The sequence below is a fragment of the Lygodium microphyllum genome, chromosome 12, assembly GCF_053477565.2.
Source record: "Lygodium microphyllum isolate KBCC chromosome 12, Lygodium_microphyllum_v1.1.10, whole genome shotgun sequence".
Taxonomy (NCBI): Eukaryota; Viridiplantae; Streptophyta; class Polypodiopsida; order Schizaeales; family Lygodiaceae; genus Lygodium; species Lygodium microphyllum.
Window position 1 is genome coordinate 141,497,734 of NC_141146.1, and position 13,098 is coordinate 141,510,831.

The window sequence follows — 13,098 nt, forward strand, 5'->3', positions numbered from 1 at the left end:
TTTCCATGATTATTGAAACTTAGCATATGCAATTGTAACTATGCCAGAAAAGCAAAAGTTAGAGCAAGAAAGCTTTGTTTTAGGCCAGTTACACACAGACCTAGACAAATAGTTTGGGGTACAAAATGAAGGGGTGCTTGACATGTCTTGAACTCCTGAGCTATTAGATCATAGTCTTGAGCCCTTACCAATGGGCCAACCACACCTTTTTGAAGGAACTTTGCATGCCTAGTGTGTAAAGAAATGCACAGACTGTTTTGAGGACGGGCAGGGGCTTTTTCCTGGTGTGCGAACGACCTTGTTAGGTGAATTTGTGCAAGTATGGCAACAAAAAATGTCAAAGGTGAAGTTTTCCCTTGACATGCGAGGCCCCTCAAAACCCTATGCAAATGTTGGTCTCATGCTTTCCAGGCATTGTAGAGGGATGGAGGCACAATTGTTATAATTTCTATTTTTAATTTAAATTCCAAGAGGGCTATTGCACATAGATTGTGCCGCATTCTCTGTGCATTTAGAACTAGACATTTTTAAATCTTGGAACTTAATAGTGGCCCATTTCTTCTAACGATTCATCTTTTGTGTACAATTAGGAACATAGCGGGATACAGTTTTTAAGTTGTGCGTAACGGACTGCTAACCGGGTTTCCCGGTGCTAAGTGGGGCTGTGGGAAACCCCTCTTCCAAGCTACTAGAGACCCTGGAGAATAAAATAAAAGGAAAAGGGCAGGGAAATGCTGTGACTCGTGAGTTTTAAACTTTTGAACAGAAAAGAGGGAATGTAGGGGTGAAAGACAGGTGGCGTGAGGGAATGCAGGGAAGGGAGAGAGAGAGAGAGAGAGAGAATCTATATATGTAGAGGCAGAACCTCCAAATAAGGGGGCAGAACCTCCAAATCGGGCGGGACGAGGGACCCCAAATTTGGTGCACAGGCTTGTCGAGAGTATCGGACGGCCGCTACGCTTGGAGCCTCGCTTCGGCATTTGGGTTGAGCCTGACGGAGCAAGACGAATCTCATACACACACAACCATCAGTTAGCCTATCTTTCGCAAATTGCCTTGTACGCCCACGCAATCTGTCTCTTTCTCTCCCGTCCTTTTGCATCCTCCATCGCCCCCCCCCCCCCCCCACCCCAACACACAAACCCCAATCCGTGAATCCCATCCTTACCATATATAACAACAAAGAAGGAGCGCTGTCATCTTCACCATACTCTTCCTCCCTCACGCATCCTCCTTCCACCTGCGCTAAGTCATACGATTGCTTTTTTGTTTGCCTGCTCGTTCTTTTCCCCCTTATCCTTGCTTCTGGCCTCAAATGCCCCTTCTGTAGCTCATTAGGGTTGTGTGCTTCAAGCTGTTTGCGACCGTTCTTATGATCTCTCCCATTCCTTTCAAACAAACAGATATTCAGGCCGTTGATGGTATAAAATTCTGTCTTCTAGGCATTCCCAATGATATGCAGGGCGTAGATGGTAAGGGAATCTGTAATGTACGGGCGATGGAAAGCTTTTTTTCTTTTCAAACGTTGCAATGCAACTGATGTCGTAATGTGATGATATATGTTAAAGAAACTTTCTCAATCTCTTCCACTTCAGCGACCTATGGTTTCCATTATTTTAAGAGTCTTGGGATTTTGGGAGAGAGATGACTGATGCACGCCTATTTTGAGGATTCTCTAATCTACTACTTGGAATTTGATATGCAGCAGCAGGATTTTGCCACCGGCAAGTTACAAAAGAGGGGTAAATGATACACACAAAACTCTTTTGAAAGAGCTAACAGTTCCATTATGCTTGAGGCCTAAAGCCTGATGTAATGCGGGAAGTTCAGGCAGAGATGGCCTTATGATTGTGAAGGGAGTTCTTTTGCAAGTACTATACCGCTCTTTGCTTTTGATGGTAGAAGATTCACTAAAAATCTTTACAGTCCTCCTGCTAAGAGTTTGAGTCATCATCAGGGTGAACTTGATAGACGTCCATCCCCCCCTGTTAAGACTATAAATCATCATCAGGCGAACTTGATAGGTGTCTATTGCACGATCCAAATTAACATTGTCTGAGGTCAAATAAAATAATGGTCCTATATGATATGCGTGTGGATGCTAAAGACATCAGTGAGGATTACCTCACAGCAAATACAAGGTTTGGAGGAGAAGGGGAAGACGACTGTGCTTGCTCTTCTTTACAAGTAGACTGGAATTTGGATAACCAGGAAATGAAACTCCAGGGAATGACAAGGCCACACTCTGCTTTCTCACACCTTAGTGGTGGTTTGAAGGAAGAAATCACTTTTCCACGCCATTTATCTCTGGATTCTGCATCAGACGTGACACACCATCCTTTACTTGCCAAGCCACCCCTCCCAGGCAAGCACAGACCATGCAGGTGTCTCACAGAGAGTGATATTCGGCATTTATCAGATCGAAAGGTGTCTTCTTTCAAAGATGATGTTGGCCATGCTGCTGCAGAAACTTATCTGGTCACAAAATTGAGCTTTAAGCTTCTCAAATATCTTGGGTACAACACTAATCTTTCCGTTTCCCCCCATGTTATCTCTTTGCATAACTACCTGTTTACTACGTCTGATTTGGTTTTGGCTGTTTCTTTTCATCTAGGGTTGGATATCGATGGATGACAAAGCTAGCAGCACTTGGTCTTTATGCTCTGTTTCTCATGCCTGGGTTTGTGCAAGGTTTGATTCTTCTATGCTCTTGAATGGTTGTTTCTAAAATTTGCTGGCTTGATGCTTCAATGTTGTGTTGAGCACCCACCAGGATCTTGGATGGCGAATCTCGTGGCCTGAATCTGTGAAGATCAAATCTCTTCAGTAATTTCACCCGAGACAATTAACTCCTCATTGTAGAAACTGTGTGGCCTGAATGTATGAAACTTCTAGATCATATGAAGAAGTCCTTATTTTCTGTAGCTGCTAGTGTGTCTACTTCTTTGTAGAGTGTAGTGAAGCACTTATCTCATGAGCGAGTCATTCTCTGCCTACCCAAAGTTTGTTGACTGAAAGCCATCGCGGGGCTCCTCTTATTGGAGGGGATGGGTACGATCTGTTCATAAGTCCATGCTATTTCCTATGTCCAAAATGCAGACTAGCATTGCAGTACCAGAATTTTCTTAGACATCCTTGTCAGATTCAGCAAGGTGTAGCAAATTGTTCTTGAGAAAATGCCTTTTAGGAAAAAGTGATTTTTAGTCTTGACTTAGTTATGATCAATGTGATGCTTAAGTACCCTGGATGTTGTTTAGAAGCTCTTGCATGGCTTGTTGGTGGGGAATTGGTATTATTAGTGTTCGTAAGAAGATGCCTCGGAAAAAGTGCTAAAGTGCTTTCTAGTCTGAATATGCATTTATGATCAATGCAATGCTTAAGCAACCTAGATGTTTTAGAAGTTGTTGGAGACTCTCCCTATTAGCGAGGACTGGTATGATTTATGTTCGTAAGTAATGCCAACTCTCTACTGGGTGTTATCTACTTTTTAGCTTACAAGGTTCACTCAGAGACCATTACTAGATGGAGTTGTGCTGACAGTTCTGTAGAGTTGATAAAGAACAATATCTCATAATTAGCGGGGCTTGCAGAATTTTAAGAGGCTGTGTGATGCAAGGCTGTCTTATTTCTATAGGTTTCTCAATTCTTTTTACAGCTTGTCTTGTATGTTCATGATCTAGAATAATCCTTCGAGGGCCAGGTGCAACATAGACTCCGGTTCAGCTGTTTCCCCTGCTGCATGGAAGGTTCCCTTGTAGATGTAAGCCCAAGTCTAGCCGAGACTTGTTTTGCGAGCCAAAGAACTTTATTGTGAATTCTATCCTTCCCGGTTTAAAGTTGGTCTGAATTTCTCCAGGTTTTGGAAACTTTTCTAATGTCATGTATTGCCTGCTGATGACTTGATATATAAAGGTGAGCTCTGCATCGCTTTTGATTGCCTCAGACATGTTTTTATCACCTCTATGATCAAGTAATATACAAACACGTTTGTTCATATTGGATTTAGAGTGGTGAAGAATGCCAGGAAAAAACTGGATGAAATGCTAGTGAATGTAAGAATAAGCTATTAGGAGTTGCCTCTTTGGAAGACAAGATTAGCGGTCTAATGATTTTTACTTTGGATATTTTCAGTTGGTTACTCCTACTTTTACGATAAGCGGATTCATCGAAGTATTGTTTATGGACCAAAACCAAGGAACCGGTGTGTTAAAATGACTGCTCTTTAACAATTCTTCGATTCTAGTTATTTTGTTGGTTACTTATGGCTTTTGCTTTTGGCAGGCTCGATATATATTTGCCAGAAAACCTTGAGGGTCCAAAGCCTGTTGTAGCATTTGTGACTGGTGGTGCATGGATAATAGGGTCAGTCTGCTTGTACCCTGGTTGATTCTCTTTCTGACATATGTTTTGCACCTTGATTACCTGCTGCATGGTAAAAGGTCAAACTGTGATTATATGGGTTCTGGGGCTTAAAAAGTTAGCTGATTGTGCGCACCTGATGCCAATGTCTGTTCCTGCCTTGCCATGTATATGAAGCTGTGGATACATGAATGTGTCGATGTGCAAACAAATTTTTGCTTGCAATAGTGCACGTTTGTATACTGAGTTGAAGTTACAGACTTATGGGTTGTGACTGGAGAACTACCTCAAAAGGACGGGTGAGAGCATCCTGCAAAAGTAGTTTGATCTGCAAGCGAAGGCATCAGCCAGAAGTGCCCTTTCCTTTCAAATGCTTATGGCAGCAACTGGGAACTATTGTGTTTGCATGTGCCATTGGGGCAGGAATTTGGAGAATTGTATTGGTGTGAAGCTGCTTTTACCCTTTCGAGGTCTCTTAGCTGTTTTGTGTTGGTTTGAGGACTCAGTGTAGATTTTTTTCTCATACTTTTCCATCTGGCAAATGGTGCATAGTCACAGGTAACAGTCATTTTTGGAGGATTGCGGAGGGACAGTAGCTTCTTTCCTTCCCACTTCCCATTCCATGTAGCTATATAGTCACAAGCGACGGCAATGCCTCCCTGTTCCCTGCCCCCCATCCCTGTCCCATTTTGTGTCACTTGTGACTATAAAATGGTGATGGGTATGGAAATATGATTTGTTGCCAGGGGGAATCACACATGGCCCTAACTCTATAAGGAAGTAAGCCAGAAAATGTACACTATACACATTTTAAGGTTTGCTGCTGTTCAGAACAGCAGACTGCAGTTGACAGGGAAAGTGGAAAATTAGCCTTGGTGTTTGCAAAGCACATGCCTACATGCAACTCTGTTGTTAAGCAAACCACAAAACAAACAAACAGGGGTCCATTTGACCTTTGAATAAAGGGACAAATTCCTTTTGGAGTATTTATTTGTCCATTGTGTGGTCCTAAGCTACTGTAAATTGACATGTTAGTTCAGGGTCATCGATTATTTACTGATGGATGTGTGATTACATTGTATCTGTGCAGTTACAAGGCTTGGGGTTCTCTTTTGGGCTTGCAGCTTGTGGAAAAGGATGTCATTGTTGCATGTATAGATTATAGGTGAGTCCTCATTTTTAGAATCATGATATTACTATACCTTCAACAATGGTTTTTCTCTGAGCTGCTTTTATGGGAATAGGAATTTTCCTCAAGGTACTATAAGTGATATGGTGGAAGATGTCTCTCAAGGGATCTCCTTTGTTTGTAACACTATTGCCAAGTATGGTGGCGATCCAGACAGGTATTTTGATTTAATTAAAGAGACTCATTTATGTTAGTGTTCCCTTTTGTGATACAGCTTTTCTGTTTCGCAGACTCTATTTGGCTGGTCAATCAGCTGGGGCTCATTTAGCGGCTTGTGCATTGGTAGAGCAAGCAATTAAAGAAAGTCAAATTGGCAAAGGAATTAAGTCAAGCGAAAAGAGTCCAATGAACGATGATGAGGGAACATGGAAGGCATCACAGTTTAAGGCATACTTTGGTATCTCAGGAGGGTGAGTCCAATAACCAAATTAGGTTGGCCGTGTTAACAAATCAGTTTGTTAAGCACGCTTTTCACGAGAAGTTTGATATTGATGAACTAGCACATGAAGCATGTCAGAATTTGCATGTCTGCAGGATGCAAACTTCTGAATCTGTTTGAGTGCACAATGCACAATTTTGTGTACTTCTGATGACATTTTTGTCTTTCCTTTTGTTTTTTCCAGCTACAATCTAAGTAAGCTTGTTGATCATTTTCATCAAAGGGGGTTGTATCGTACATTGTTTTTAAGGTAGCTCTCCATCCTTATCCATGAAGCTTTTTAAAATGTTAGTATGGTGCATCGGGCTTCAGGTGATTTAACTATGGTTTGTTTGTAGTGCCAGCCAGCTAATTTAGATGTGTGTATAGTTTAACCCTATTCCTGAACAAAAAGGGTTGATCTATGTGTTGTTTGCACCAGTGTCATGGAAGGCGAGGGATCTCTTCTGCGCTTCTCTCCAGAGCTTCGTGTCCAGAGCCTGGCCCTTGCGAATGCTTGTTCCCTTTTGCCCCCAATATATTTATTTCATGGAACAGCTGATTATTCAATACCATGTGAAGCAAGGTAAGCTGAGCTTTGTGGTTGTAAAGCTTTTGCACAATCTCAAATGCCAAAGTAGCTCACATTGCCAACCCACCCTTTTTCCAGTACTACTTTTGCAGAAGTATTGTCATCTATTGGAGTACCGGTGATTACCAGAGTTTACGAAGACAAAACACACACGGACTTATTTCTGCAGGTGAGAATCCTTCTCATGCCCAATGAGACTGTATATTTTGAGGTGGTCACATCGGAGGTGTTGGAATACTACGTTTATAAGTTCAAAATACATGTTTATTAGTTCCCAAGTGTTGCTGGCTATGGATTTGTTCCCCCTCCCCGCGCCCCCCCCCCCCCCCCCCCCCAACCCATCCATAAGGTCTTAAATAATGCTTCAAAAATGCCTCTTTTTTGCAGGATCCCATGCGAGGTGGCCATGATGCACTTTTTGAGGATATTTTGGCAGTAGTACATGCAGGGGATAAGGAAGCACGGGCAATGGATGCTTTAGCAGAGCCTCGGAGAAGATTGGTCCCAGAGTTTCTTCTGCAATTAGCTCGCAGTGTCAGTCCTTTCTAATACTGGATATGAAGGCTGTTGATGAATGTTCTCACAGATCAATTGGCTGAAGGTTGCATAAACATTTATTCAAAAGGTGATAAAATCATTGATGTGTCAGATGACTGCAGCAGCAGTGTTCTAAATGGGACAGTGCCATTTTTCTACAACAAAAATCCAAATGACTTGCTGCAACCTAGACAGTGTGCAGCAACCCTTGCTTGGGTGTCTGGAATGTGAGTAGGAAAGAGTCACAAGGGAAGCAACAACATTGTAATTATCCTTCAAGCAAACAAAAGCAGCAACAATATTTAAATTATTCTTCTTCCTGGATTTCCATAAAAAAAGAAAAAGAAAAGCAAAGAGGCAATGAAAAGAAGCCTCTGGAGATATTAAACGAGGAACCAGAGTTGGGCTAGTTGGTTTCTCAATGAATTGGAGCAAGGGGAGTATTGTTGACCTCCTTGGAAGAATATGATATTCATTCTCATCTCTTTCACTCATTATCTCAAAAACATAAAAATATATGGCTGTGTTGTGATCTAGATTGGTAACTAAAAACTGAACTGGATCACTCTCTCAGGAGAGAGGGCAGCCCTATGATACAGCAGTATCTCATTTCTACTGTTAAGGAGCGGCTACTTCACTGATGCAGAGCTCATCAGGTTCACTGTAGTCACACTTATACCCGTCAAGGATATAAATTTGGATGGAGTAAGAAAAATTTTGGACTCCAGGCGGTAAATGAATGTTGTAGTGAGGTTTTTGAAAACAATTTTCGTGCTTTATTCTTTTCACAATTAGTAGTCTGTCATGTGGAAGGCCATAGGAAATCAAAACTTACATGACGTAATGAAAGAAATGATGCATTAACTGTAAACATGAAAGAAATGACAAGTACGAATATACTATAAGACTCTAAGGGTGATGGTCGAGTGCCAGGTTGCACACCCATCTTTCATAGACAAAAAGGTGGGTGACCTGTGAGAAGGTTTGCCAAAACTCTTGTATAGAATGTGAACGGGTAAGGCGTAAATAACCTAGGATGCACCATGGATTTCTCAACATGTTCATGGCTGAGATTGTTACCTGAAGTCCAATATGGATTTCTCAACATGTTCATGGCTGAGATTGTTACCTGAAGTCCAATGCAATCTCAGAAAGCCTAGGATGCTCATGGGTACTTCAACATGATCAAGGCTGAGATTGTGACTTGAAGTCCAATGCAGTCTTTCTCTAATATTGAATAAGTATGCTATTGCACCACTTGAGCTCCACACATGGCTTATTGTAACACTATTCCTCCATTGAAGCACAAGAATGCCCCTTGGGCCCCTAATGTGAACACAAACGCATCATAGCACATAAAAACTCCACATGGACTACTTTGGAAATAGACTAATTTAGTGCACATGGAGAGTCCAAAGCTCACCATGGTGAGCATTGCAAATGTTGCATAGAGTTTTGATTAAACCTTGAGTTGAACTAAGAAATGCACAAGTCAATGTTTTAGCGGATATGCAGTTTGCTTGTGCGTCGTCAAACTTGTTAGAAGAGCAACACATACTAGGCAAGTGAAAAGGTGATACCTAACTTGTAAACACAAGCAAGACATGTAGCAATCCGCTATTAGATTCAAAGAATAAGTTTGTCAAGCAATAGGTATATTTGTTAATCATTGGCTCATATGCCACAAGCTTCCTCTCTTCACATCAAGAATTTGCAAGTGTCTAGTATGAACACTTACTCTCCTTTTATAGACATAAGGAGGGGATACCAAAGAGCACAATGAGTAAGTGGGAATAGGAATCCACTATAAGAATTAAAGAATACATTAGCTAAGCAATAGGGTTTATATTTATATGTCAAGCTTTTATAATTTCATGTCATGCTAAGTAAAAGGATGTATACAAGTATATAGTAGGTGCAAGCATAAACCAACCAAAGAGCCAAACATTGAACATGAAAATAAACTAAAGTTGCTTGCAATTCCTCTTCTTAATCTATCTAAACTCCATGGTTTGGTCTTTCTTCTTCATTAGTAGGTATTCATAATTTATGATTAATATTTATTACATAATTATAGTTTAAATATTGATATTTAAAAAGTTATAAATCAAGATAATCATGAAGGTTAGAAATAGTATTAGGGTTATGATTTGTTTATTTTTTAAAGTTCTTAAATAGGATAAAGATTAATATGTGTTTTTTTTTTCAAATTTCTTAATTAAGATTATGATAACTCTTTAAAAATTTCATATTATTGAGGGATATGATAGAATTATTTCTAAGGCTTATGATAGTTGTAAGCAAAGGTTACGCCTATACCTAGACCCCATTCATTGCATGTCTAGTTTCAAGTGTTGAGCCGCCTTCTTAAAGTTAGGCCATTAGTACTCAATATGCACACACATTACAATCCAGGGAAGTGCATCACATTATTTGGGGTTCAAATTTTGGAGTGCTAGGACATGAGGGTCGCCAAATTCTTTGACTTGAACATGTACTAGATCCATGATATGGGAGGGAAATGGTGAAACACTTTGATTAGTACTATCTCAACTTGCAAATCAATGCGATATTGTTTTGCACCACATTTTGGGTATGCATCCAACTTTGCATATTTGTTTTTGAAGAGAATGCTATCATTAGGACATAAGTGGACGTTGTTGTAGTCAATACCTAGTAATTGTAAGATCCTTTTTGCCTTGTCATCATGAGTGTTAGGACTACATTTTTTGTTGCTAAAATATAAAATTTCATTAACTTGCAATAAAAATAAATAACAACTTTATGGCCCTAAACCATGCCACATTGAATTGTGTACCTAAGTAAGGATATTTGAGCCCCTCATCCAAACTAGATATCAACAGTCATTTATGAGACTACAAATTCCTTGGTGTAAGGTAAGCATAGTATAAGCCCAAGCCTTTCAATTTATGACCCCTTTAAGCCTAAGTTCATTGTAACGTATAACAATTAATCTACCTAATCCATCAAGCTTAGACTAGGTATTTCTTTCCTAAGAAGCTCATATAAAATAGGATTTTTGGATATGTATGTGTAGCATGGAGAAGTCTCACATCTATTTAGCCTATGTCTAGTGCAAATTACTTTAAGCATAAGTGAAGAAGATTTTGCTTATAGGTAGACTAGTCTAATCTAAGTTGAATTCTAGCTTGTATCTAGTTTATGGATAAACCTAACAACACTTTTAGCTAGTTGTGGGTGATCACAAATAGTGATTCCTTGTGGTTTTAGTGAACTATAATATTCCTCCATGGCTCACAATCAAGAAGGACTATCTCATTCTTAGTTCATTAACTCCCAATCAAGAAGATGAAGAACATGGCTACCTCCAATCTCTAGTTGAGGAGCTTCTGAATTGTTACGGTTGGGCATTCCAATAAATGCTATGAGCAAGTGTATCTTATTGAGAAATATGTTGCTTTAGGGGATCTTAACATGAGCCATGCATGACATCTCTGGTTATGGAGCATATCCGAGTATACATCACATGCCCTATCGATGCTTGAATAGTCACCAAGGACAATCAACTAATTGGATTAAAGTCTCTTGATTAGCTCAAGAGGTGTCATGTATGTATTGATAAATATGGATGCAATACTTTTGTGAATTGATATTGCTTTGAAAAGTGCTTATATTCTTGTTTTTGTGTTTCTAATTTATTTTGCTAATTAGGGTCATAGGGTTGCTAACCCTAGAAGCTTGCTCTATATATGCAAGCTTGGCCAACTAGTACAATGGTTTGATATCATAAAAGGAGATCCATATAGTCTCTCACATAGAAAAAATAAATTGAAGTGATAGTGCTATTAGAGAAGTACTTTTCCACCTCCATGCTCACCATCTAGTGCATCTGCTAGTACAACTCGTAGACAAGATAGCTATAGGTGGCATAGTACACAATAGATGGATGTTACTCACTGAACACTATGAAGGCTCTAAAGGGATTTCTAAAATAAGAGGCAAGGACTTTGTGTGACAAAAAGGCAGGGTCAGAGGCTTCCATGGTAGAAGGGTATTTGATTTAGGAATCACTAGTTATGTCACAAAATATTTAGGAGATCAACATGATGAGATGTAATCCCTATCGAATCTACACAATAACATGTGATCCATATGGCATCTACAAGATGACCCTCGGATAGCCAGAGAGATCACACAAGGTTAGGGGAAGGATACAATGACATGCAATCAATACAATGATATGCGATCCCTATGGCATCTACAAGATGAACCTCGAATAGCTAGAGAGATCACACAAGGTTGGGGGGAAGGATAAGAGGATGGATGACTCCCTTGTAAATAAAATAAATAGATTTTAGATGTTACATCATTTATTCATGGAGAACTAGGTGATTTTATATGAGGCCGCAAAGGAGCAATGAAAGCTAGCAAGTCATGCTTTCATTGGCATCTCACAAAACACAACCTATGCACCCACATTCATGCATATTTTGCCTTGTGGTCCTATGATGATACTTTCAGGTGAAGGGTGAAGACCAAATGTGACACATCTTTGATTGTGGTGTAATGGAAATGTTTGAACAAGAGACCCACAACAGGGGCTTGGATGTTGTCATTGCTCTTGTGAGCACACATCCAAGACCCATGGACCGCTTATTGCTTCGAGCATTGCAAGCCAAGAGGTATGGCTACCTCTCACATAGTTGTGTGCACTCTCCCACACACACAAATGTAGTGAGCTTACCTTTGAATCCAATCAAGTTATCTCCTCCCATGAATCTGTTGGTAGCTCCACGATCCAAGATGTGCTCTCAAACAAGCTCCAAGCTTTGACCTCCATAGCCATGTGCACGAGAAAGGACAAGAGAAAATGAAGAATATGAAGAGAGGAGAAGAAGAGCTTTTCCACAGTCCCTCACTCTCTCATACACACACTCTCCCTCCCTCACACACACACACTCTCTCCCTCTCTCATACAAAAGAAGGAAATAATAATAATAAGCAAGAAGAGAGCAAGTTTGGCCACACACCAAGAATGAGCTTCTCCATTCACTTTTTGACTTTTATACATGCCCTATCTCATCCTTGGGCGGCCATTCCCTTTTTGGTCTAGCCTTTGTCCATTCCTCCACTTTTTATTCTTCCTCCTCGCTATTAGCATTAGCCTTAGTCAGTGCCTCTCATTCTTTACAACTTGCATAAGAGAGCCCGACCTTCTTTCACAAAATGAATTACAATGCGCTTGGCGCTCTTCTTGCTAAAATATTAAGGTGCAATACACCACCGTACAATGTGCCCGAAAAGAAGAAGAGTGCACTTCCTAGGGGGTTGTGTCTACCTTGTCGTGTAGTGCACTGTGCAAGTGATGGTGAAATTGGGAGATGGTTTGAGAAGCCTAAGGTGTTGTCCCATACTTGAGGACCTAGTTCGTGTAAAGGAGGGTGCTCTGAGTGACTTAGGGAGATAGGTCTATCAAAATGTCATGCCCTTGATGTGCCCTAAGTTGTGAAGTGGGGGAGAGCTAGGGCAGTCCCTAGGTGCAGTGATTGTGACACTCATAGAGTATAGATGGTTGGATTTCATTTTTGTTTTCGTTTCTTTTTCACTTATTTCACTTATTTTCTTTTTTATTTCTTTTTTTTTTTTGGGATTATAAGGGAGCACATTAAGTGGAATCCCGTTCATGGGTAGGGGCCAAGCTGCAGGGAGGCTTAAGGGGTTTGCTTAGGAAGGTCCTACTTTGCATATAGTCCTTCAAGTTAACTCTTACATTGAGGGGCGTAGATGACAAAATCGGGTGGTTGCACCTAGTGAACCTACTGTCACTCCTATCTTCGAATAGGCTCATACACAATGCTGGCAAGAGGGTGGCTCTCATCATGAGGCGGGGCCATTGCGTAGCTATCTATTACTGCATTAATATAAAAAAAGAGGGGCGATAACCGGTCTTCTTCTACAATGGGCTTTTGTTTTAGTAGTATTCACAAAAGGCGGAGATAATTACAAGTGGTAATGAAATCA

At 40.4% G+C, this 13,098-nt stretch overlaps 1 protein-coding gene across 4 annotated transcripts; it reads left to right on the plus strand.

Annotated features, from left to right (window-relative positions):
- Nucleotides 1–1,131: 1,131 nt before the first annotated feature.
- On the plus strand, nucleotides 1,132–7,861 carry LOC148028365 (isoprenylcysteine alpha-carbonyl methylesterase ICME-like). Of its 4 annotated transcripts, none has more exons than XM_087690184.1 (12): nucleotides 1,132–1,472; nucleotides 1,706–2,516; nucleotides 2,615–2,691; nucleotides 4,132–4,201; nucleotides 4,282–4,362; nucleotides 5,450–5,524; nucleotides 5,604–5,705; nucleotides 5,779–5,958; nucleotides 6,172–6,237; nucleotides 6,409–6,552; nucleotides 6,637–6,727; nucleotides 6,946–7,861. In XM_087690184.1, exons 2-12 carry the CDS (start codon nucleotides 2,074–2,076, stop codon nucleotides 7,105–7,107), a joined length of 1,491 nt encoding a protein of 496 aa, XP_087546310.1. In that variant the 5' UTR covers nucleotides 1,132–1,472; nucleotides 1,706–2,073; the 3' UTR covers nucleotides 7,108–7,861. The 4 variants fall into 4 exon arrangements, with proteins under 4 accessions (XP_087546310.1, XP_087546311.1, XP_087546312.1 ...); XM_087690185.1 differs by having other exon boundaries at nucleotides 1,709–2,516; XM_087690186.1 differs by having other exon boundaries at nucleotides 1,132–1,421.
- The last annotated feature ends 5,237 nt before the right edge of the window (nucleotides 7,862–13,098 follow it).

Coding starts and splice junctions, on each gene's coding strand:
- LOC148028365 (XM_087690184.1), top strand. CDS start 2,074: ATGGTCCTATATGATATGCGTGTGGATGCTAAAGACATCAGTGAGGAT. Junction 4,363..5,449: donor GGTGGTGCATGGATAATAGG/GTCAGTCTGCTT, acceptor GTATCTGTGCAG/TTACAAGGCTTGGGGTTCTC. Junction 5,525..5,603: donor GTTGCATGTATAGATTATAG/GTGAGTCCTCAT, acceptor TTATGGGAATAG/GAATTTTCCTCAAGGTACTA.